A 27085-nucleotide genomic window follows, 5' to 3' on the forward strand; every position below is an offset into this window, starting at 1 on the left:
CAAGCTGTTACGCTGCATTTACTGACATTTTTCCCTTCGTGGTGGAAGTATAACAGAAAATGTGACTATCGTGCTGTAAGATATTACTGAAAGGAAATAGTTAGCAGGGTACTGACAGCGCTGCGGGAGGTGGTCATCCACCCAGGCAATCCTTTCGGAAGGTGACCAAATAGGGGAAAAAGCGTTGATGGAACCAAAACTTCATTAGTACTTTTTTTTTTTCGTCCCACAGGTTAAGCCTGTGGGTTTTCATGTATGATCTTCCATTGCTTTTAATGTCAACTTTTAAGAAAAACAATTGTGGGAGGACACCAAGTTTCAATCCTGTCTTAGCCAAGTGTCCTGGTTTTGATCCTCTTGCAATTCATAGAAGTGCTGGATTTGCTGTTGCTTTTTCTATAACAGGTAGAAAAAAAAGATATACTCTTAATCCATTAGTAGTAGAATTGCTCCCAAATATAGTAAATCATTGTAATTTAAGAATTGAAATAATTCTTATATGACATATTTAAAATGTTTAATTTTTTGTTTGATAGTAATAAAACCAAACAGAAATATTTGTCTTGAAAATGTTTATTTTACCATTTTTCTTTGTGGTTATTTTTTTTCCCCCCAACTGCCCTGTTCCCTTCCCAATTTCTTGCGGGTGGACATGTGTGTGAATTCAGGCATTACTTGAATGTGGGAGAGTGGGAGATCTTTGGATTGCTTGTTCCAGTTTTGTTTGTTTGCCAGGACTCTGTCAGAGCATAACTTCCTTCAAGTGTGTACACCAAACAGCTTTATGCACTTAAAGATATAATTGGTTGGGACAAAAGCTGAATATGGTTGCTTTTGAAATAGAAATCCAGATCTTTTGGGTGTTAGAGGTTAAAGTGATGGATCCTTTTCTCCTCTTCACTTTGTAGTCTGACACATTTCACTGGCTTTTTTGGTCGCAGTAAGCAATGTAGTCCTTGGTGGATTCCCTGGGCAAAGTTTGTGTGGTTTTGATGTGTGATGAGTTCCATTTTTTTTCTCTTTTTCTCTTTCTTTTTTTCCTATTGTTTCTTCCTAGTCACCTCTAAGATCTCTCTGGAAGTACGCTTCGTTCTCCTTTTCAGATTCTTCTACTGTATACCCCTGCAGGTTCCTTGCCTGCCTTCTGTAAGCTTTTGCCAAACGAAGGTGAGGAGTTGCTCACCAAAACAATCTTTTTGCCCTCTAAAAGCCTTCATTTGTCCCCACTAAGAGCAGCAAACACACGGCAAACAAACAGCCCTTCCTCCGCAGCTCAGCGGTGCTCGCAAAATACAGCTTACAGATAGTAAGTGGTCACCTAATAAATGGAGTAGGTGCTCTCCATCACAGTTCAGGGTGGCATCTTGAACAGGACAGACATCTCAGGAAGAGGAGGTCAGTTTGCCCAACAGGAGATTGTTGGGAATGAACAGATGCGTAGAAACAGCAGAACTCTGGATGTTGAGCCCGTAGCAAGAGGATACCATAGCTTTGCTGGATATCGATGCTAAAGAACCACTCCAGGCTGGACAGCTAGCCAAGGAGTTTGCCGCTAAAATGATACTGCTATGAACATTGCACAAAATACTGCATTAGAAAGAGGCTTTTCGATCACCAGAGTATAGCTTGTTTTGACAATTCTTCAGTAAAGATATCTGCAGGCACTGTGCTAGTCAGTGAAGGAAACGGGGATTGTGTTTTGGAGGGGGAAAAAAAAGCAGCAGGTATTGGCCTGTCCATAAAAACGTGAAACAGAAAAAATACCCTGAAGATACTCTCATAACTCACTCACGCAAAGACTTAAATAAAGGTGAATAAAGAAGGAGGTTTGTAGTTTCTTTAGGCTTGGTTTATGACTAATCGGGTTGCATATATGCGAAAAATAAAACGTAAACATAAAATAAAAGAACGCGATTAAAAGTACAATTAGTAAAATAATTAAAAAAAAATCTAAATAGAGCTTTGCAAAATTTATCTAAACATAACAGTTATAAAAGCCTTGCATATAGCTGGATGTTGGATTAGCTCCAGAAGTAACGTTCATACGGTAAATTCTAGCTGAAGTGCCATGAGATGCTCAGTTTTTCTGGTTGAGGATCCAATTCCTCAGCAACCCAACATCTCAGGTTGTCTTCATGGAATGGTATGTGGATTTCAACATGTCGTCCTTTTATTATGTCCCAAAATAATTTTAGCTTAATCAGTTTCAAACATTCTCTTCTTTCCATTCCCCTTCCTTCTCTTCAACTCTCTCTGCCTGAAGCTCTTAAGTGATAATTTAGTTAGGAAGCTATTTCAGTCTTTCTTTTACTGTAGCGTTGCTTATCCTCCCCTGCGCAGAGTCCATTTGGAAAGATGAGGTATGACTTTTGTCTAACTAGATAGAAAAAAGTAGTCAGCAAAAAGGTATTCCACTAATTCCATCTTAACATGAGGAGGAACTTCTTTACTTTGAGGGTAGTGGAGCACTGGCACAGGCTGCCCAGAGAGGTGGGGGAGTCTCCCACTCTGGAGCCATTCCAAACCCGCCTGGACGCCGTCCTGTGCAACTGCTGTAGGTGACCCTGCTCTGGCAGGGGGGTGGAGTAGATGATCTCCAGAGGTCCCTTCCAACCCTGACCAGTCTGGGATTCTGTAATGACTCTGATGCTTTGATAGGGTCTGAGCAGAGTTTGTCCTTTTTCAGAGATAAATGACCTTCCCCCTTCACCCCCCAACACAATATTCAAATCTCCGGATGAAATAATTTTCTACCTTATCTATTCAATTTTTAATGCAGACCTATAACTTTTTAATGATAAATAACACAGTATGCAAATTTAACACCCTCCAGTGGGTAGCTTAGTATATTACTTACGGTTTTAAATCATGGATAGTCTTTTTGCTCCTTAATTATCTATGTATAAGAATAATAGTTTTGTGTGGTACTTAGAGATAGGATTTAAATTCTTTAACATGTAAATAAAGATATTACAGAAGAAACTCAGCAGTCGTAGGGTCCCCGTACTTTGCATGTCAACAGTTTCTTTTCTCTATAAGTTTATAAACAAAGGTAAGAGCGTGCAGTTCTTTCAGGTCTCTGCGTAAGGCTGTTCTCTTGTGACTTCAAGTTCTAAGATGATTTCACATATATCTTCTGGGGTAAAATTTAATATGTTTACCCTTTCAAAAAGAAGAGTGTTCTGAAGTTGTATAGCAGAGGTCAGCATTAGAGGTCACTCAAGACATATCTGGTACTGTAGAACTGTCTGTTGTTACTGGCCTGTGTCCATGCTATTGAGTAGACTTAATAACATAATAGAAAAGACAGAAGTGGGATTTATGTTTACTATTTTGCCTGTCCTATATTTTTATTTTTTTTACATATTCTAAGGATGCATGACAACATTCAAGACACGTACAAGCTGTTCCTTGAGAACAAAGGAAGTTTAAGGAGGTATTTTGCTCAGGTTATTGCCCTGTGAGAAGGGTGCCTCAATTTACTGTTCAAGTGCCTCCATTCATTGAAAAAAGAATAATAATCTATTAAGTTATTCTTGTACAAGTGAAGGTTTAAGTGAGAGATGATGATGAAGAGGTAAAACCTCGAACATTACATTTTAATGTTTGTTAATACAATGAAGTATATTACTTTTATGCTCAACTCTAGTAGAGAAATAAAGCTGGGATCCTATTCTGTTGCTCGTTAGGATACTGTCATTGCTGGTCCAGTTTAGTGGTTCATTCTCCTTTTCCAATCTGAAGGAAAATCTTATTCTTTCTGTGCAATTTAAGTATTTTTGTACTACCGGTATACATGATATAATACAAAATGACAGCAAGGAGTACCTTGGACTTTGGCTGTATTTGCTGAGTGCTTCACTCGCATGGCTGAAGTAGAGATTCTTCTGTATGCTATAGGACTGCAAAGTGAGGTAGGACAGGGAGTTTCAATTCCGTCTTTAGCATTTAATCTAGTAGGTTGATAGCTTGCTTCAAGTCAGATTTTATGGAATTATTATTTTATGAAATGTACCAATCCTAAATATGCATAACATTCCCATGGAGAGTATAATAAAAATATATCAGAAGTTCTCTTTGACTTAATAGCAGGTAGCTCATTAGATTCCAGTCAAGGGTGTGATGTTTTACGCAGTCTGGCAAGGAATTTTGAAGAAACGCCATCCACGTCAGGCAGTACTTACGTGTATTCGAGTGACCAATTTCGTATGTGGATTTATTAAAACTAGAACACCTTTAAAACAAGTTTATATAATGTACTTTGTGCAGTCTCAGAAGGATGTGTACACCCTCAAAAAAGGGTGAAAATACCAGCATTGAATGGACAGAATGTACCAATGGCTAGGCATCCAAACTCACAGCCGCTCATTATTGTGTTTAGATAAGGTTTGAATAACTCATCAGGTGTTTTTCCAGTTATGTCTGCACTCAGATTTTCTTCTCATTGCTGAAACAGTTTCTGCGGTCCAGAGATGTATTTCACACCCTTCCCACATCTCAGAAAAGCTTAAATGGACTGTTTCCAGCTCTGGGGCCCTCAGCACAGGGAAGACATGGATCTGTTGGAGCGGGTCCAGAGGAGGGCCAGGAAGGTGACCCGAGGGCCAAAGGGGTCCTCTGCTGGGAGGAGAGGCTGGGAGAGTTGGGGGTGTTCAGCCTGGAGAAGAGAAGGCTCCAGGGAGACCTTATTGTGGTCTTCCAGTCCCTAATGGGGCTCCAGGAGAGCTGGGGAGGGACTCTTGATCAGGGAGGGGAGCAATAGGAAGAGAGGGAATGGTGTTAAAGTGAAAAAGGGGAGATTTAGGTTAGATATTAGGAAGAAATTCTTTCCTGTGTGGGTGGTGATCCCCTGGGGCAGGTTGCCCCGAGAAGCTGTGGCTGCCCCATCCCTGGAGGTGTTCAAGGCCAGGTTGGACGGGGCTTGGAGCAACCTGGGCTGGTGGGAGGTGTCCCTGCCCAGGGCAGGGGGTGGAACTGGGTGATCTTTTAAGGTCCCTTCCAACCTAAAACTGTTCTATGATTCCTCTTCAAGCCGGGCTAACTAATTTTAATTGCAATTAGAAGTGGTGAAATACTGAAGTTTTGCCCCTGCTATTAAAACAGTTGGCCAAAGAACTGCCATCAGCCATCAAGACCTCAGCTACACCTGGGCACTAATTGCTGCCTCTGATACAACCTGGACTTTTTTTTTTTAAAAAAAAAAAAACACAAAAACTTTTGGGGTAAGGGTGTAGCAATAAGATGATTTGTTTCTGAAAGTCGTCATGTATCAGGTAGCTGTCGATCATCTGTTCAAGTCAAGCGTGATAACAGCAGTGACCTGCAGTACCCAGCATTTTTTAAATGCCTGCATTTTATCATCCTCTATCAGTACTTTAGAGTAGTTGTAGTTGTAGTAGTAAATTTTATTTTTGAAAAAAGGACAAAATCAAAGAAGGGGGGAAAAGATTTAAAGCGGTCACCTTGCACAGCAGAGAGAGAAATGAATTCCAGAAATACTAGTTGATATGCTAGAAAGTGGAAGAGGAAGAAACGAAAAAGCTATGAAGCGAGATGAGTTTTTTGGGGGATGACATTGATAAGATGAAAAGAGGTGCTGGCGATGGTGGAGCTGGATTGGGTCCTGAAATTGTGGTCCTAGCAAGACACAGCAGACAGCTTGGGTCCAGTAAATGATGTTGTCCAACTAATGAACCTGATGTATAGCTGAAAGTCTGGAATTTTGTTAGACTGGAAAAAACTGGGGAGAATAACAAGATGGAAATAGCATTAGGAAGAAGGTGATTTTTTTTTTTTTCTTAAACAGTGTAAAGAAAGGCATTATGTGTTTCAATAACTAAAGCTAAAAGGATAATTTTTGTTCAGAGCAGGGATGGTATAGATACAGTTATAATGGTGTAAGAAAGTGGGTATACTTCCCTCATTAGGAAAGACTGATTCTGTTTCTCTCTTTACAACTTAAATGCACACTTAAATAAACGTCTAAAACACTGGGGCTGCTGTGAAAAGATGGAGGTTGCTTATGTATAATTAACAGAGGAAGAAAATTTATACATCTATAAATAACAACAGGGAACAGTCTCTTAATAGCAAAACTGTACATTTAAAAAACTTGTTTTTTAAATTAACTTCATAAAACCACATAGAATGGGTGTGTGGGAATTTTGTAGCATTTCTATAGTCTTGTAACTAATCCATGGGTTTACTTCTGCGAGATAAAGGTGTTCAGCATTGCTCACAATAACTCTGTTTCTTTCCTTTAAGTACCGTGCAGTGAGGTTTTCCTGCTTACATATCCACAGAAACCATTTGTCTTGTGTTCTCTTATCAGTTTGTTTATGGGAAGACTCCAGAGGAAAAGCTTTTTCTGGTTTAAAAAAAATAATATAATAAAAATGCAGTTACTGTACTGTCTGTTAAAGAAAACAAGTTCTTCTGAAGTATACTGGCCCTTAATGATGTGTTTCTGTTGTCATGGAAATGGGGATATTTTTTTTTTTTTCAAGTAGGTTTATTTGTTCTACTTTTGCTTTTTATAGTCTTCCCTTCATAAGTTTAGTTTTGTACTGGCAGTGTTGTCTTTCATGAAAGAACAGCCCTACTTCCTTTATCATCCTTTTACTTCTCTTTTATGTCCATTAGAATGTGAAGGCTCAAAGGCTGAGGGAGAAACAAATATTGGCAGCTCTGAAGACACCAGGCGTGTGCTTCCCCGTATCGAAGCAGTTAGCCTGGCAGGAGAAAGAAGGCCGAAAGAAGCAGGTATTTAACAAGTTTTAAATTGCATTGGTCTGAACGATAGATATTGTTAGCACTTCCCTTTCTGTGGCCATCCATGGTGAGGTTTGACATTCCTCACCACCTGCCTTGCTTTTATAGTCGTCTTCCTCACCATTAAATTTATCAAAGATGGTCTCTTTCCTCACGATGAAACCATTGATTTGTCATCTAAAGGGCGGGAAATGTCCATGAAGACGAGGTCATACATATGAGAACAACAGACAGGACCATCTGTAGGTCCTCCTCTAACATCTGTTGATCCTCCTGTGACACCTGCAAGCTACCATGACAGGACATGGCGTGGGGTGACTTCGTGGCCACTTTGGCCAACATCTGGGTACAAACTAGGCTGAGTTGGGTCCGCATACACCTCGGGCTCACTAATTCCGTGTTATATGTCTTCAGAGACAGCTGCCACTGTAACAGTTTTTCCATACCTACGTGGTAAAATGAGCTGCAGCGTCGTAAGCATGTGATATCTGTAAAAATAAGCAAATAAACATATTTGTGCTGCTCCAGAGAGATAAAGCATGATTCAGAGTGTGCATGATCAGAGCCTCTGCTCTGAAGGTGTGTGTTACTTGCTTCTGAGAGAAGGAGGGGAAGGTTAGAAGAAAGCATGCTTTAGAAGCAGACTGCAGAGTGTCTCGTCTTCGTGGGAGGCTCTTCCCATTGCATCGACCATTGTTTGTGCTCTGCTACGATATTTCAGCCTTCCTTCCAAAGTTCCCATTATAACGAGATACATATGCAGTGCATGACAACTGCAGCCGAGTTCCTCAGCAGTAGATCTGTCAAACTTGAAATCATAAGTTGCTATAGCCCATTTAGAGGATGAAAAACATGGGGGCACATCTGCTAGTCATAGCAAATCCCACATTTATCCATGCCGGCTTCCACCCTTTCCCAAACCTTTATATTAGGTGCACGTTGCCCTTTCAATATAGTGAATTTCAGGAGTCTTTATGCCTTCTGTGAGGTTTTATTTTAACTGTCCTGTTCGTTTCTTTTTAACAAGTATTCTCTTTGTTGTTTTTTTTTTCTTTTCTTTTTTTTTTTTTTTACACAGTTCCCCATTTGAACAATGTTTGATATTCTTTGTTCTTTTTCTCTGCCTTGTTGTAGATTTTCTGTGTGTTGCTGTGTGTTTTGAAATCTAGCGCTGCAGCGGCTCACGGATTCTTTGCCTTCCATACTGCTGTGCTTAGTTTATCCATGTCTTCACTCAGGGCAAAACTATATTTACATTGGCATTTCTGTAAATCGCTCTTTCTCTTTAAAAATAAACAAAACAACAAAAGAGATGATATTTGGATTCCTATTATTACTACAAGCATCATAATTGTTTAAGAAGTGAATAGTTAAAATTCTTAAACTTGTCCTTTAAAAAAACTTCTGTAGGTGATTATTTCCCACCTGAGCATCTCAGATTACCTCTTTTAGATACTGCATGATAACTAGACAAAATATTTTTGATATGGTTAGAAAATAGTTTTTTGAAATAGCTCATTCTTATCATCTACAATGTCAGCAGAGAGCTTCAGAAAGACAGAAAGAACCTTCATGTTTATAATGCACTTCAAAATTAAGGAAAGAGTAAAAAAAGAGTGTTCAAGTTACTGTAACCCACACCTGAATTCTTAATGGTAAAACAAAAAAAATCCCAATTTTTGGGGGGTTAGTGGGGTGTCATGAGCATAATGACAAAAATCCTGATTTTGTCCAGGCAGAATTTTACAGTATAATTATGCTTTGGACCATAGTTTGAAAGTCAGACCTGAAACTTCTTTAGAATCTCTCATCAGAGTAAGTGTTGGCTTTAAAATTATTACGTTTATCCCAGGACAGTGGAAAAAAATATTTGGTGATAATTTTACTCGGTGAAACTTCTACAGCATAGAGTGCAATTCCTCCCTTGTTAAAACACTAAATTTAATAGGTGCAAAGAAGGGTTAGCGGTGTCTGAGAGCAAAACCACGGATATGTTTATCTATGCAACAGTAAAGGCGATAATTCAGGAAACGTGTTTTTTTTGGTTTGCTGTATTTTCATCAACAGCTTTTACTCTTTGTGGGAACCTCTTTTTTGTTGTTGTTGTTGTTGGTGGTTTTTTGGGCCATTTGAAAACTGATCTGAAATCCGTTTATGTGATTTAATTTTCCAAATTAGGAAGATTCTCTAACCATCTTGTATTAAGGGATTGCAACTGGAGTTTGTAAAGGAATTTTAGCTTGACCACCACCCAAAATGTGCTATTTAAGAGGGGGACGGGGGAAAAAAAAAAAAGAAGTTTTGTTAATCTTCATTTCCTCTAACCTGTGCTGTTAGAATGTTGCTGTGTAATCAGGATATTGTGTGCTACTCTGATCCTTTCAAAGGCACTAAGTGTATAACAGAGATTAAAAAAGGGATTACAGGATCCAGGGAGTTTGCTGAACCAGCATCATTAAACCAGTGCTCATGGAAGATATTTATAAACTGTTGTTTTGTAGCCTGTAATTGAACAGTCAATTTCAGTTATGGGCTTTAAATCTTTTTCGCTGATTTTTCTAGGAATTCTGAGGGCGTGGGGTGAGGGATGCGGTGCAGTCAGGGCGTGATTTACCTCCCTTCTGTTGCTGGGCACGCACCTTGCAGAAAGGTCGCATGTGTTGAATATTTTGCGACTGAATAGAACTGCATGGGAGTATATATGTGTACGTGTGTGGTTTATATGTTTACACCTGCATATCTGTGTACATACACACGCTTCAGCCTGGAGAAGAGAAGGCTCCGGGGAGACCTTATTGTGGCCCTCCAGTCCCTAAAGTGGCTCCAGGAGAGCTGGGGAGGGACTTCTTACAGGGGCATGGAGTGACAGGACGAGGGGGAATGGCTTCAAACAGGAAGAGGGGAGATTTAGATGAGATATTAGGAAGGAATTTTTCCCGGGGCGGGCGGTGAGCCCCTGGGGCAGGTTCCCCCGAGAAGCTGTGGCTGCCCCATCCCTGGAGGTGTTCAAGGCCAGGTTGGACGGGGCTTGGAGCAACCTGGGCTGGGGGGAGGTGGCCCTGCCCAGGGCAGGGGGGGGAACTGGGTGATCTTTAAGGCCCTTCCAACCTAAACCATTCTATGATTCTATATATCCTTATATAAAACACACGAGAGTGTATATATATATATAGGTGCACTTCATCTCTAGAGCTTGTCTCTCCTAACAGAGTTAGAGATACACAATCTATTTTTTTGCTAGGTGTTTTTCTTTCTTCTTTCCTGAAAAAAAAAAATTAAAAAATTGTTTTGTTTTTGTCATGGCAGTTACTCTAAGAGAATGACAACGATGCCTGGTTTAGATTCTTTACATTGTCACGTGTAGGCCATCGGAGACAGTGATGCATTGCTCATTAGGGGATATACTAAGGAGTAAAACACTTGCTGGTAAATTGTTATAAGCACAGTTTAACTTTCGTTATTTTACAAATTGAATATTTGTGATCTCTCCAGTTTTAACAAATAAACACAGGCAGTTAGACTTGACCTTAGAATAAGCATTAAACATTTAAGATTTTGGCAGCTTCACAATTCTCCGTAAGCCTCGAGCGGGCTGTGCCAGTGGCAGGACCCACCCCGCAGCCTTTTGTTTATTTCTCTTTTTTTACTCTACTGCTAATCTCCCTTTTTTTTTGGCTTGTTTTGCCTTTCTTGTTCCCTTCAGAGCTTGGATGAAATGGATGCAGTTGGAGAAAAGGCCAGTGGTAGCAAAAACGTAGCTGGCATCTACACAAAGGATCTACTGTAGCTGCTCCCTAACCAGCCCTTGGAGCGAAGAGCCCACGGTGGGGCGGCCGAGCTCGTTAGCAACCAAATATTTACTGCTCTTGCAAGGACATCATGTTTGTTCTCTTTTTTTTTTTTCTTTTTTTTTCTTTCTCTAACTTCTTATATTCCATAAAGCTCAGCTGGATCATAGAATCGTAGAATGGTTTAGGTTGGAAAGGACCTTGAAGATCATCGAGTTCCAACTCCCTGCCATGGGCAGGGACACCTCCCACCAGCCCAGGTTGCCCAAGGCCCCCTCCAGCCTGGCCTTGAACACCTCCAGGGATGGGGCCTCAACAACCTCTCTGGGCAACCTGTGCCAGTGCCTCCCCACCCTCAAAGTGAAAAACTTCTTCCTAATGTTTAATCTAAACCTGCCCTCTTCCAGTTTACAGCCATTCCCCCTCGTCCTGTCACTTCATGCCCCAGTAAAAAGTCCTTCCCCAGCTCTCCTGTAGGCCCCCTTTAGGTACTACTGTCTTCCATAGTAGTCTACCTTGGCTGAGGTGAAAATTCTCTGGAGCCAAATGTCCTCCTCAGCCCCCAGCCGTGCCCCCGTGCGCTTTGTGATGTGTGCGTGCTCTTCCATACCTAACTTCCATTAAATTTCCACACAGTTAACGAGAAGCCATGAAGTGCTGCTCTTCTCATGAGAAAATCATTACTATAAATTAGACAGTCTCAAAATTAACTATATTCTTTTGAAATGCATAGTAATATATTAATTTTACAGTTCTAAAAGCAACAGTTTAAAAACAGAGAATAATTTTCATGTCTGTTTTCTGAGTTTCTATTGAGAGTAAATAACACCTTCAGCTCTATGGAAGATCGTTAGAATTTTTCCCATGGACTTTTGTTTTAAAATCTGGCATGTACCATTCATATGGTTATATTTTGCATTCATTGTATCACTTTTCACTCCACGGTGTGGAAAGCCAAGCATTAGGAATTCCTGATTATTCTTCTTAAGTCTTCTGATGTCCAAAAGTGTTAACTGCAAAGGCGATTCTGTGTCAAATAATGTGTGAACAAAGACAACGTCTAAACTACAACTTGCAGAATAACGGAGAGAAAATTTAAAATTTAATGGGGAGAAAATTAAGTTTAAATTAAGCGATGTGGGTATTGCAGGTAGCCTGTTGGGCAGCGTGTACTGTTGTGTGGTTTGTGCGCTGTACGTGGGCGGGAACTTGGCTATTTCTTCTGAGTTGTCATTCCTCAATAGAAATTGTAGAACCTGAAGTGGAAAGCAGAAGAAATGGATGAGTTTATAGAGATGTCCCATCGCTAAGCGTAAATCAGCTCCTCCAGCTGAATCCGGCAGGTGGGGTGTGGGTAAGAAATAGTGAACCTTGAGGTAAGATTTAACAGGTAATTGTGTTTTAATGCTGCCTTGTATTTTTGTCGCTTACACTTGCGCACACTGGACTCTGGTGGAAGAGGGAGCATGAGTTCGGTTGTACAAATGTGACGCTTGCTTTCCCCACAAAGCAGCATCTCCTGTGGGAAGCTGCTGTTTCCCAATGGGAATGGTCAAAACTCTTCCTTCTCTCTGATAAGTAGAAACAAGATACGACTGACGTAATGATTTTGAAAAAAGGTGCATTCTTCTCTGTGTGTTTTTTATCTCCCCCCCTCCCCGCCCTTTCTTTCTATACCGATATGTTTATTTGTTCTTATCAGTTGAATTGCATGGGGTGTGCGCGGTGCGTGTTCCTCTCTGCCTTCTCAGCTCCGAACTTAGAGGTAAACATCGTCCTTGTCAAGACACAGGGTTAGACCAAGTACAACCTTTTGAAATCATCAAAAGGTGCTCTCAGAATCTTCTCCAACTTTGAACATGAGAGAGAGAGACTTTACGGAGCCAAAGAGCAACTCGAATGCTTTAATAGACTGACACCACTAATGGAACAGAGGCGCACGGGGAGATACACGCACTGTTGTTGCATGTGGAGGAAATAACGTCTTTAATCACCGTGTGTCAGCATCTTACTCCAAAAGGCTGGTGGGAAGGGAAGGAAAAGCAAAGATCTTGGCTGTAACTAATTCTTACATGTATCAGACCTCTAAATTTTGAAGCTATTTGAATGAACGCTTTGTGCAAAGACCACAGAAGTCAAGGGAATCTCGGAGCACATTAAGATATGAAATCTCTCAGCAAACATAATTACAGCTTTAATTAATTAAGTGATTAAAAAACCAGAAGGGACTAGTGTGGTCATCTAGTCCAAACTCCTGCATAATGCAGGAATTAATCAGAGAATTCCTATGACCTAATTAAACTAAAGTATAACTAGGAAAATATCAGATCTTGATTTTTTTTTTTTTTTTTGTGTTCAAGATTCCAATCTTGCCAAATTTCTCTAGCGTTTTGAAGAAAACTTTGGATACAATCTCTGTTCTGAATTTGTCTGGTTTCAAATTCCAGCAATATTGACTAACCGGAACAGCTTTCAAGTAGATCTGTTTTCTTGTAGATACTTGGATGTCATGTAGATGTTCCTGAACTTTTTTGTTAAATTTACCATACTGATCACTTTGAATTTTTATATCAAAAGGATGCTCTCCTTGACCGTGTCCGTGGCCATTTTTTGAAGAACCTCTAGTTTTCAGCAGAATCTTTGCATTAATGGCACCGAAAATGTATGGAATATTTCAATAATAGTAACACCAGTAGAGAATCTTAGGATACAATGACAGTGTGGTTGGGGTTGGAGAGGACCCCTGGAGACAGCGTCCCCTGATAAAAGTAGGGTCAACTAGCGTGTGTGTGTTTATGTGCTACCCTGGGAGATGTTCTTCTTTGAAACAGTACATCCAATACATGTCAGTATGGATATTTATCAGTACATCCGCTACTCACAACATTATCTGGGGGGGAAAGAGCTCTCTTGGATGATCACAATGCTGTGCTTATGGCATGACCTCCAATTTTGAAAGGGGACGTGAACGGCCAGCTGCCATCGGGCTTTAAATATACTCATAGGCTTAGAGTTGAGATGTAGAGTGTCCACGGGGAGAATCGAGCCAGACAATTTAGAATCCCTTATGTATAAATATGGTATTGGGCATCTCCCTGAATTTTACTGTCAGGCATTCATGTTGAGCTGATTTTCCTTTGTTATTCCCTGTACCATCAACATCTTTTCAGAGTTCAAGCTTACTGGATGAGTAACAACATCCTTTGGGAATAAGGCCAACTGCTTTTGTTCCCAAAGGTATTAATTCACAGGACCTGTTAAAAAAGGCATAGATTTCTTAATTTTAGTTATCAAAATGATTGAAGTTCTTCACAGTGTTTTTAATCTGGAAAATTTCACTTATTTTTCAAAAGCAAAACTTCACTGATCATAATCATGAAACATATCCAGTCAGATGGAAGGTTTTAAGTTATAGATAACACTTACAATAGCTACAGATAATAGTCTGGAAGTATATTAAGATTGGTATTCTGGATCGGAGGGCCTATTAATCAGTTTTCTATTATCTTCCTCCTCTTGATTGCTACAGCGTATATGAAATATATATTTGAGTACTGAGAGGAACCAATTCTTATCTGTCGCATTCTAAGGCTGGATATCATACGGTGCTGAAAGATTTTCTCAGTGAAGAATTTTTTTAACCAGATAATTTTGCAAGGGAGTTAATTTTCTGAACATGATAATGATGTTAGTGGTTATTAGTATAGAACATAATGAGGCTATATGCAAGGAGGGCCCCTTCACACTTTCCTCTTCAATAAAATCCCTGTTGCTAGAAGTGTTAGATTATAGAAGGATGTAGAAAGAAATAAAAATAAATTAAGGTCGTTAAAGAAAGGATGTCCATTACACTTCTGCCAAATGTCACATCCAGACTTGAGCACAAATGGCATTGTAATAACCTCTCAAACCTCTTTTTTAATGTTCTGTGTTTGTATATAACTTTTTTCCTCTGTTTAGCAAACGATGATTGATATTATTAGTCAGAATGCAAATATTTCTTTTAAGTTGTAATATAGTCACTAGTATCAGATGAAGGCCTCTTCTGAAAAGTCTTCAGGTTATATGACCTTCCTGCTATTAATTTGATAACGGCCTGTTTTAAACTGGTACTTTGTTCCTCTAGAAGAAAGTAATTTCCTCAGAAAAATAATTTTTGGGAATTAGTAGAACTGTACACAATCCCATCATTGGGATGAGCAACAGTATTCTACCGATGGTATATTTTTACCTTCTGCTTCCTTCCTTCCTTCCTCTCTTAACACTCCATTTCCCCACTAATTCTGGTAATTTTTCATGTCATTAAGCATTGCTCCTTTCCCTGGACACTTGTGTGAATGTCTGGCATGAGTTAAACTCTGGGATGGACCACGTGCTCTTTGTTTATTTTGATAAGTATCTTGTGGAGCTGTAAATAAGAAATACACATCCCAGAACAGGCAATTAGACACGTTTTGGAAGCTTTAAAGCTTCTCAGTGCTTCTGTTCACCTTACTTTGTTGGGATATTCCAAAGATGAAATGTCTTGTGCCAATATAAAATATAAATATTAATTGGACACTGGAATAAATATCAAATGTGATCATTCGATTTTAATTTTTCTGGGAGCCTTTCACAGATTTCCATAATCTGTTGCCTAATTTTCATAAAATAATTACTATATGTGCATCTACGTTAGTGTTTTGCTGAGTTCAAGAGTGAGCTTTTAAAGTGAATGTCCCGCTTTTCCCCACCTGCTGTATTTTGGTTCACAGCACAGAATATTCTCGAAGAACATAAATTGTTTTTCGTAGAATGAAACCAGAACTTGCTTTCCAGGAGGGGACCTTAGGCCCCCCCAGCCCCTGAAGGGCAGTCAGTCCCTGGGACCTGACTGACACTAGTCCATAGCGAATTCCCCCGAAATCCAAGGCGAGGGGGATTGCTGCACTCCCCAGATCCATCACCGCTTGTTCATGCCCTCATCGGCCAAGTCTTGCACCGTAGCTGAGGGGATCCCCGCTGGCTTTTGGATGTTTCTTGCTCGGTTATTAAGGTAGTAGTATTTGCAACTTAAATAACATTGGGCTTTGGAATTATGTTTTCATGTGTTGATCAAGACGTTATTGTGCCACAACATTATCATTATTATGTAGCTGAAAAATCAATAGGATTGAAGGATGGAGTGGTAAACCGATTTGAAGGCCATATAAAACCGGGAGTAAAAGTCGGGCATCTTGTCATGCTGTTTAAAGCTGTAAGTGCTCAACTACATTTCATAATATCATAATGGATACCAGGGGATCTCTTAATGTCATCAGCTTCCAATTATTCTCTTGATTAACTGTTTATTTAGTCTCATTATACAGTTGGATGTTCTGTCTTGCCTTGCCATTTGCAATTGGCATGGCTGTCCCACAATCACGGAATCACAGAATTTTCAGAGCTGGAAGGGGGCTCTAGAGACCATCCAGTCCCACTCCCCTGCTAAAGCAGGACTGCCCAGAGCACATCACTCAGGACTGCATCCAGGCGGGTCTTGAAAACCTCCAGAGAAGGGACTCCCCCCCCTCCCTGGGCAGCCTGTGCCACTGCTCTGTCACCCCAACCCTAAAGAAGGGCTTCCGTGTGTTGGAACGGAACTTCCTCTGTTCCAACTTGTGCCCATTGCCCCTCGTCCTGTCACTGGGAACCACCGAGAAGAGTGTGGCTCCATCCTCCTTCAACCCACCCTTTAGATATTTGTAAGCAGTAATAAGGTCTCCCCTCAGCCTTCTCTTCTCCAGGCTAAAGAGTCCCAGCGCTCTCAGCCTTCCCTCATAAGGGAGATGCTCCAATCCCTCAGTCATCTTGGTGGCCCTTCGCTGGACTCTCTCCAGCGAAGATCGCTCCCACCAACAATCTCGTCTCGCATTAAGAGGAAATTTTAGGCGGTCGTATGTAGTTCCTACTAAACCAGTTTCCTTCTGTGCCCGAAGCATGCCCAGAAGGGAGAGGGTTTGCAGCTTGGGTAGTTTCTGGGTATGGCTTTCACGTAGCTTGTGTATCACTGGGGGCAGACGTGTCTCCCAGCATGCTGAAGAAAGCAAGCCTCGATGGTTGCTGCTTAGAAAATCCCAGAAAGTTGGCATTTTCTGGTTTTGTTTGTTGTTCTTCTTAACACTTGCACCACTTTTCTGTTGTTTGATTTTTAGGATTAACACCTACTCATAATTCTGTCTTAAAAGGTCCTTGGAACAGTTTTTTAAAGAAAGACTGAGGAGCAGATTGCTGTTTCAAGATTAATATGTTAATAAAATGCAGCTAAATGTCAAGGAAGCTGCCATAGTATCATTCTCTCGTGCACACTCACACACAAGCTGTGAATGGATGGGCAGGTGACAGCACCTGGAGCTAATCTGAGTCCTCTTAGAAAGAAGGACCTTGGAGGAGCTGATGTTTAGCAGGAGGAGCTGCTGAGGCCTTTATGACAATGATATCCTCACAGAAAAATAGATTCTTGCAAGGGGTGGAGGGAAAGCTCCAAATGCCATATTTTGCTTCAGCAGTTCCTGTGATTTCCCCTTCACCTCTGATATATGGGTGTAGGCTTTCTGCGAAGTTACGAATCCTATCCTTAAAATTGCGTGTGAACCTGAGGTGAAAATGACCACAGCGGGGACCAGAGCAAGGAATCGCTCAGCCCAACGTCTCGTGTCCGAAAGCAGGCTGTCTTGGAAGCTGTATGAGAAAAAGATAAAGCTTTTCCCCAAACCATTCCTCTCCTCTCCAGTGATTTGCAGCTCGGGGATCTCCTGATGCAGCTGTGTATCTTCACATCCATGAATTGTTGGGATTCAGGTTCTCCTTGCTCTTTTGGTTGTTGGTTGTTTTTTTTTTCCCTCAAGAAGACCCTGCTGCGACACGTTCCACAGCTCAACTACACGTTGTGTCCTATACCTTTGTATTCTCCGAAGCCTCCCGCCTTTGGAGCCCTCTCTCTTTATTGAACACGTTTCTTATGCCCCTTTTCTGCGTCGCTCATGATTGTACAAGCTTTATTGTATCCTCTCCCAGATATCTCTTTCCAGGCTTCTTTTTTTTCTGATGCTTTTTATATTTGAAACAAAATTTGTAAGTTTTTGTGTTTTGTTTTGTTTTTTTTTTCGGAGGAACGAGGTCATTCAGTTTTGTAAGCAACCGATAGATTCTTCTGTTGCAAACATCACTGTTAAAGAGGTTGGTTATCTCAAATATTCGGTGCTATCAAGAAACAAAGCTTGGAAGCCACTGCCACCCTACGTAAAATATTCACCAGAGACTTTTTAAAATAAATTCGTTAATGTAAGAAAATATCCCCACAGGAGATCTTTTATTTTAAAGGAAATATCCTCTTTAAAAAGAAAAAAAAAAAATCTAGGAAGAATAATTCCTAGAAAGATGGAAGAGATTTCGGTGCTATGACGGTGCAGCACTTCCGTGTGTATAGGCAGTGTCAATGTGTTGGTTTTGAAATGATCAATGAGATGTGAGAACTAAAACAACTGCACATTGTACTTCAGTTACTCCAGAAAACAGAGCCTGAGAGAGGTGAATTAAAAAGGATAAAAAGGGGCAGGAAATTCATTGGGTAACTAAATAAATACAAGCTCAGTTATTTAATTATATATTAAAAAAATAACTTCATATATAAAAATTATTCTGGTATGAACCAGATTTGAACAGATTTGTATAAAAACTGTGGTTAAAAAAACCAAAAACCAAACAGAAAATCCAAACAAACAAAACACCACCCCCCCCAAACACCCTCCCCAAAGCAAACAAACAAACAAACTCCCAAAACAACCCACAAACAACCCCACCCCCCCCAAAAAAAAAAAAACAACCCAAACCAAAAAGCTCCAAATAAACAAAAAAATCGAAACTTTGTTTTTTGTTTGGTGACTTAGAAGGCAGCACCGGTGAGTCTATGTAGACAGCATAAAGCAAATGGATGAGCTATTTATCATTTATATGGGAATATGATTTTTCAGCCGCGGTAGTTTTTATTTGTGGATAAGTTTGACTCACTTCGTTCCCCAGAAGGATGAGAAGCGAAAAATTGTAAAGAAAAATTGGACTTGTGTTCTAACTGCGCTTTTGGGGAGATAACGAAAGTCTTAAAATGATGTTACATTACTCTGTAGACTGAGGTACAAAAATGCTAATTTATTGGTAGACTGCAGCGCCCAATTTGCATTCCAAATCAGACTGCAGAGCTCCCCAAATGAGGAGGTGCCCTCGCAGCCCATTTAACCTGTGCTTTTCCTGAGTAAATTCGTAACAGCACCCGTGTTTGGATGTGCCTTCTCACATACGTACCCACATGTGCTGCTTCACCATTTTAAGAAGGTCCAGTTTTTTTAAATAGGGGTTTGAAGTGTACGGCTAATTTTGGATAGCAGAAATCAGAAACCAAAAAATTGATGCAAGTACTGTTTTAAATCTCTGAACTGCCTCAAAATTCTTGTTTACTGTGACACTGACAGATAACGTGTAGGGTGCAGCGATTAATGATGTCGTGCATTAAATCGTGCTTGTATGTGTGAATAAACACACAAAATGGGACTGTTATAACGATGTTTTCCAGAATATGATAGTATATATTTTAATAATAAAATATTAATAATAGTGTCTATTTGTTGTCCGTTCCGGAGGATACAGATACAGGAGAAGGAGGGAAATGAAGAGTCGTATTATTCTTAAATGTGCTGATCCAGGAGGAGGGGGGAAAGGAGGGGGGGGAGAGAGAGACAAGTAATACAGCATAAAGAACCCACAGGCATCTGGGCTTTCCCACTTCGGTAGCAAATAGGGGGAATTATGGGTTGGTGGTCTGCTTCCCGTTAGGAGGACACCCCTCCATCTGTTTTCAGTAGAGCCTCTTTCCAATTTAAAACGCGGATTTCGATACAAACCTCAATTTCTTGTCTCCGTTTTATCTGCAAAGGGAGGCTTATGAATCGGTGGCGTTGCCATAAGGGCTCAGACCAAATTTCCCCCCAAAATTCACGGGCTGTTCATTTGAATACCTGCTTACAGTGGTGCACAATGGGCAGCTTTGAGAAGAAAAATTGATAATCTTCACGGAAGAGTAATTTGAATGAAATTACACTTGACAGCCTGTCTCCAAGCAAACAAGGAGAGTGAGGGAGCCTTAGCTAAGCTCTGAGGACTTGCCTAAGCCTCTGCTGTTGGAGCTTCCCAGGGAAAAAAAAATCCACACTTTTTTCCTACATCTGACTGCAGCTTTTGATTAATTCTCTGTAGCTGTTTCTAGTGAAGAAAGGTAGCCATGGAAGAGAATATGGAAGAGGGACAAACACAGAAAGGTACTGTGATAAAATTGCTTTCTCTTTGCAAGGAGATCATTATTTTGCCGTTCCTTATTTGCTTTAGCAGCCTGCTGTAATGGTAGTGACTTGCCTTATGTGGCAGATGGGGAAGATTTGATTTGATTTTTTTTTTTTTTCATACCATTTACTTCATTTGCCTCTCTGCAATAGCACTTAGCATTAATATAGTGACTGTCATCCGATAGTGAGCATTAAAAAGATCCAAATAGCGAATTTTACATCTCTCCTAATAATATTGCAAGCATTTAACGCAGCCTGCTTCCCAGCCCGGTCTTTGTTAACCTTCATTTATTTCATGTTTTCACGCTTGTCTAGCTGGGTCAAGGGACTCTAGTGTGAACTACGAGAGAGCCGCTCGCAGAATATTTGGAGCCGGTTCCAGTTGGATATTTAACAATGCAACCAGTATTTGCACCTTGAATGAGAGTCCAGACTGAACAAAGGCACGGGGTATATTTTGTAGACATTTAGGCAGTATTGAAATTCCCCTCCGCCTTTTTTCCCCACCGTCGTTTTGCGACGTGCTGAAGCAGCCCGGCTGTGCTTCCGATATCTGCGTCGTACAGATTTTGCGTTTTGCTGAAATGGGTTTTGCACGTTGCAGCTGAAATTGCTTTAGCAAGATGTACACAGCAGGCACAGAGCATTTCTGTGCCACTGCTTCTGCTCGGGTGGGAAATAACCGAATGTGATGGGACCTGCTAGCACTTAAAGGTGCAATTTCAAATTATTGCAGACTGTTTATTAATTTGTGGATCTCTGAGCCACATAGTTCATTTAGTCTTTTACTTAAGCGTTATTCTGTAGGAGTGACGTTACAGGAGTGAAAGGAACCAAGGTTTTCTCATTTTACTTTCCTGCAAGCACAAAGGGTAATCCTAGGGAATAATTGCCATGTTAAATCACGTACAGTTTTACTTTTGCATTTATTTTGAATTCACTTCCATTTCTGAGAAGGATTTAGGAACTTGCCGAATCATTTAATATTAATTGCCTGTAAAGGCGTATTTTTCTGTGCTGATGCCATATTCTGTCTTTCCGCTCCCTGATCAATCTGCTTTCTCCATGTAAATGTCATCCTTTCTCATTATAAGTGACCCATTTAGACAGAACGCAGCTTTGAATTGTTTATGGTCTTGACTTGATCTAGATGCATGGTAGAGCATGATGAGAAGACGAAAGGAGGATATGTGTGCCCCCTCTGTGTGTATACATACTTATGTTTATAGATAAATAAATTAGTACCTGGTTGGTGATCTCAGCACTTTCTTCAGATGAATTTTATTATTTGCAAATGGTAGAAATAATGGGAAAATACAAGATGGTTCAGGGTTGTTTTTTTTTTTTTCTGAATGTAAAATCAATACTTTTATGGTTCAAATTATTTAGTATGCTTTAGATTTAGAAACTGAAGACATGTGTTTTTTTTTTTAAAGTCTGAAATACGATTCTTTTCCCTTCTTAAAACAAGTGAATTGAACTGTTTGGCCACTGAATCAAAATATTTCATTGTTACTGAATGATATTGCCTGAAGGAACAGTGTGAAAATCAAAATCCCTAAATTCTTATGAGAGGGGGGGAAAAAAAAAACAACCAAAACCAGAGAAAAAAGTGAATCATTTCATATATTAGAAGAGCATGTTGTTATCGATAAACTGTGTCCTCATTGTTCATATGATAAGCAGCTGAATGACCAATAGCCACCCAAACCGGTGTGATTAATAGTGTGATTACAACAGCTAACACTACTTACCCCCCACCCCCATTTACAATGCCATGTGTTCAGCCTTTTTTCCCTTTAGTGGTACCCAGCTGTCATCACAGACAGTGACAGGAGAATGTGAAGAGCTCACAAATGACATGTATTTTTCCTTATTGGTGTGGAAGGGGATGCTGCTCCGGCGCTGTGAGCGTACCTGCGAACCGGGCACGTCAACCCACCGCCTTCCCGCTTTGGATTATGACAACTTTTACAATGTATTTCGAGTTTGAAGAAAATTTGCAATTCAGGAGGAAAATGAAAAAAAAAAAAAAATTTTTTTTGAATTTTTAGGGGTGCTCCAACGCAGATGTTGGAATTGTAGTGAAGTATAGGGGTGATCATGAAATCATGGATCTCTTTAAGGTTTGCACTTTGCACTTGAAAAATATTGACTGATATAGTATGACTTGATACTTCTCTTTCATAGTCCTGGTTGTTTCGTGCCTTCATTTAGCATCACCTAGCTATTATGTGTTTAATTGATATCCACATATAGTTCCAGGTCATCTGGACTACTTTTTCGAACTGTAGTGTCCCAGCAACTTTCACTGTAATTCATACATTCTTATCTTTGTCCTCCTGCCATCTTGAGTGGAACTGGGGTTTTTTTTTCTTTCTTTCTTTCTCCCTCTGCTTTCTACAAAAATCAATGGGAGTATAAATTGTCACTGCTTATCAACTCCTGTGCTCTTCGCAGCAGATGCTTCGAACCTCCCACTGAAGAGCATTACGTCTTGCTAGCAGCCATGATGGAAGGGAACGGTTTCGTGTCGATGCTTTTCAGAAATCTGATAGAGAGAGCTCTAAGGAGAGGCTTGCAGATTTGGAAGGCTTGTTATTTTACAGAGTTTTTTGCAATAAGACGTTGATAAGTGGGAACATAATTCTTACCGTAGTGGTTCCAAATACTGAGCTTCTGCCTGACACGGTCTCTGGGCGTTCCAGCGTTTAACACTTGTGATCTGTTTATGGCTGTATCGTGGAAAATTGTCAGCAGGGAAATGTGTTACATCTATTTTCTGAAATTCATGAATAACAAGAAACTGTATAGTTCAAAGTATTGATTGGAAACAGAAATGGACATCCCCTTCTCTTCACCCACCCCCCCCCCCCCTATTTTCTTTTTATTGGCCTTGGAAAGTGTGGGTTCTTCTTGGCAACAGGACCTTAATGTGGTAAATCGAGGTGATGCTATTGCCCAGCAGTTTTCACATGTAAAGCTGTCGAAACTGAAGCTGGGAATAATTTGTATTCATTCATTTTCTGTTTTAAAGTATTGAAAGACTTGTTTCCCCCCTCAGCCCCCCTTTTTCCCTTGATGCCGCACTTCCTTGGCTTGCGAGCCGGCGCAGGCTGGGGGGGACCTTTCAAAGGTCTTTGCTGTGGGGCCGTCTGGAGCTGTCCCCGAACTGGAGGGCTGGCTGAAATGCAAGCTGCGTGTGAACGCAAAAATACATTCTAACAAAGTAAAGAGTCATAACATCTCCGAAATATCACCTTGTGCACAGTTTCCATCAGGCTGACATTGTGCTACGTGCCTGGAACTCTAACAGACCCAGAGCTTTGATTGCAAATTTGCTGTCTGGAAAAGCCAGGATAACTAAAGCCTGTAATTTATTTGACTGCTTTATTTTTTCAAAACTGATCAGCTCCGCTTAGAAGCAGAAGTTTCCCTGGTGTCTTTAGGGATGCATGCTAATTTGGAAAAACTCATGCATAAATTTGCATGTGTCAGCGGTAGGTCTCGACTGCCGCCGTTCGAAAGACAATGACGTCAAACTCTTAGCTTTGCTAGCTGGAGAAAGATCTCGGTCCCGTTCCTGCAGAGATGGTCTTCTCTCCGTGAAAGCCCCAAGACTGCAAGGATGTCCCCAGCCCCAGTCAATTGTCCCACTGGAAAACTTTTCCGAGTGTAATTTCCAGCAGTGTAATTTTTTGCATTGTGTGGGCTTGGCACAGTGGAATTTAGGATGATTCTCACCACGGACCTATTTCAGACAAAAGAAACATGCTGTAGCACAGCGAGACATACTTGTACCACTTGCACTAAACCGAAGATAAATGTGCCTTTTTTTTTTGTGGTTCATCCATAGCTTCCTTTTGTAGTTTGAATTCCTTTATAAAATAAACTCTCAGGAACGGATGGAGCATCTGTGTTTGTACAGCAGCAAACACGAGGAAGAGCTCATTTTGCTTAAGCTCTCTTGGCTGTGCTATACCTGACACACACAGCTAAGGTTCCCCTGGTAGGATAGCAAAACAAATATGGACTATTATTGTGACAAGAAACGGTTGAATACTAGAAAATAAATAATGAGTCTGCATTAGTGATTTAAGTGGATCTGCAGCCTATTTTCAAAGCTTTTTTGTTTGTTCCAGTACGTGCCAGTACAGGAGAGCTTTGAGCAGAGGTTTGGAAGGAAGTCCTAAGGAGTCTAGGGGGATGCTGGCGGCACGAGGCACACGCAGCCACCCGAGGCTGAATTGCTTCCTCTTCCTTCAGTACTTTTGGGAAAATGGCAGGCTCTGGGTTAGTAGGATACCACAGATGAGATGAAAGTGGTGATTTTTATTTCGTATTACGAAATAAACCAACAGCCAAGTAGTCAAAACATCGCTGGCATCCTCTGCAAGTTAGTCTTCTAAATCTTTTTATTTACCTCTAAAAGAGAACGGTTGTCCAGTTTCTCATTTGACTATTGTTAGAAAGGCGGTTAAAATCAAAAGGAGCCAGTCTCGATATTTTGCACTTTGATTTAGTTGGGTGACTACACTTGTAAATAAAGCCGAGGAGTTATTTTCTGTTCTTCAGTGCCAATGGCATAGTAAGCGTGAGCCACACTGGTACCTTCAGTGAGACCCTTTTTATGTTGTTGGGTCTCAGTCTAGTCTTACAGGGCCTCTGAAGTCCAATCAGTTTTGTGAGTAATTTGGAAATGGTTTTTGAATTTGGCCCTATAAGTAGGAAGCAGCAGACATCTGCTGGCTGATGTGCTTCATACAAAGCCTGGGTTTGCACTGCTCGATTCTTAAAGAAAACCTGACGGGCAGAGGTCAAGCTCTGTTTCCTTTGGGAATATATTTTCAGTTCTACTCTTTTTTTCCCAAGCTGCGTTCAGGCTGGGTTTCTACAAGTCCCTTCAGATTAGAATGGTCTTAACTTCCATCACATTTATTTCGCCAGTCCTTAAGTGTGTGTGTATAGTAAAAGTCAGATAAAATACCCACTTGACAATTACAAAGTCACTGAGTAAATAATTTTCCTTCTTAATCAATTTTAAATATGGAAGTAAATTTTAGTATCTGGCAAAGTATCTCGCTATATTTCCTGTTTAATACTCCTTAGTAGTTAGTCAATGAGGTTTATTAAAGAAAAATGCAGTAACATTCAATATGAATTTGAGGCTAATTGTCCTATTATTGCAAGTTATTCTCCTTTATGTAGTGACTACAGACTACCTCACTGAACGTCCTTACATTTGGAGCACTGAGTTCCAGAGCTGTAATCTGAATATATGTCATTATTCAATACATTAGGCTTTTATTCACAGATAATAATGTAAATAAATTTAGTCTTGCTTGCTTATTTAATCTTTAACATTGAAATGTCTCTGCTAATAGGAGAAAACTTTGTATTTCTTAGAGGCTTAACATCATACCAGTCATAAGCATGAAAATCCAGCAGTAATAGGAACCTCATTATACTTTTATATTTATTCTTTCAGGGCAAAAAGTGTTCCAACTGCCCTGAGGCAGATGGAATCCTCAATTCAGTGTGTGAGAATTTAAGCCTTCATGGTAATTTTGACACTTGTATGTCAATTTCATAAATAAGCTGTTTTAGAAATAAGATATTTTATAAGTAAGAGATGTAAATGCTTAGAAAAAAGCACTGAATATATTGAAAATGATTAATTTATACAAATTCTTGAAAAACACTATATCAAGCCAGCAATATAAATTTATAAAGAACTTCCTACAGTTTGTGAAAGTAAAGGCTTTTTTTTTTTCCAGCTTTGGAGGAAAAAGGGGTATTTTGGGTTTCTAATTACTCTGAAAAAATAAGCATTTAGTAACGACAAAACAGTACTGCAGATATAGCAAAAGTAAATTTGATCAGCTTAGTGCCTAGGCTCCTTATGGAGAAGGATTGAGGGACGGGTATATCTAATATCTAAAAATTAGTCCTTTTATATTGTGACTATGCATTCGTTTCTGATAAGTACCTTAAGCAATTTTGGCAATGCGATTTTTAACCTGTTTGAATTGCCTGCACCTGCACGAAAATTCACGATGGAAGAATGGGTGGAATGCTGCTGCCCTCACATAAGGACAGTGTTTGCTGTCTTGATACAATCGTTTGGAGTTGTTGTGTCCCTATATAAACAGGTGAGAATATGCTCTTTCCTCCCAATAGTTTTATAGAGAGGATTAAGTAGAAAATAATAAAAAATAATAAAAAAAAATTTTTGGGCTGTTCTGCTTTGGGTTGTGGACACTGTGCATGACACCCATAAAGCACCTGGTGGGCACTGAAAATCGGAATGTAAAAAAGGCAAAGGTGAATATTGATCTTGGATCAAGCACTTTGTCAGTTAATATTCTGGTTGACAATTATATTTCAGAAGAATTTTCAGCCAATTCATGCAACTAAAATGCATAATTCATGCTGGTATCTTATTGCGTGACTGGTTTCTGAGACGGGCCAGCAAGTCCCCCGTTGATGTGGTGTCACAGATATTTTGCCTGGGGAGGGGTGAGGAGTGACAGAGCCTTCAACTCCGCGTGGAAGGCACGGGAAATGTCATTTTCTCAGCTGTAGAGAGATCAAACCCAGAGCATCACAATCGTGAGGGTCGAAGTTAATCCCTATCTGGCGTTTATCTGTCAGAATTGTGACTATTTTTTGTACACATCGGCTCTAGGACCTTCTGAAGGAAGGCCACTGACACAAAAAATGACTGAAGTATTCTGTTAGCTTCTCCTTGCCAACTCTCATACTACAATACAGCTGGCTCGAGAAGGCTCAATATTTTCTTCCTCCCCTCCAAATACCTTAATCTTCTTACTAGTCATCACGTAGGACTTCGGTAGTCCTCCCAAAATTTATACTGCAGCCATCTGGGACAACTTTGTTCCAAAGAACTGTTGCTAAAATATCACCAGCTACTCCGAAGTGCGAGGATTACTCCGCTCTCTACGTTTATACTACCCCTGATATTTGCACTTCGGACAGTTTCTGGTGAATTTTTTTTGGTTCACATAGGGAAAGTTTCTTCTTTTTTAAAAAATGTCAACAGTGATAACAATACAACTGTCCAGCACATGAATATCACAATAGGTTTGCTATCAATTTTAACAAAAATCTGTCTTTTTAACCGTGGTGTGAGGGGAGCAGTGCATTTGCTGC

The 27085-nt window shown here is 40.2% G+C and overlaps 1 protein-coding gene across 1 annotated transcript in view; it reads left to right on the plus strand.

Annotated features, from left to right (window-relative positions):
- The first annotated feature begins 19353 nt into the window (after positions 1-19353).
- GPM6A (glycoprotein M6A) overlaps positions 19354-27085 on the plus strand; it is a 141818-nt gene continuing 134086 nt past the window's right edge. Inside the window, exon 1 of the mRNA XM_009882010.1 lies at positions 19354-19888. Within this exon, the coding sequence (XP_009880312.1) occupies positions 19852-19888 (37 nt within the window). The 5' untranslated portion in view covers positions 19354-19851. The remainder of the gene's footprint in view (positions 19889-27085) is intronic.

This window comes from Charadrius vociferus, unplaced genomic scaffold, assembly GCF_000708025.1.
Source record: "Charadrius vociferus isolate BGI_N301 unplaced genomic scaffold, ASM70802v2 scaffold141, whole genome shotgun sequence".
NCBI classification, from domain to species: domain Eukaryota; kingdom Metazoa; phylum Chordata; class Aves; order Charadriiformes; family Charadriidae; genus Charadrius; species Charadrius vociferus.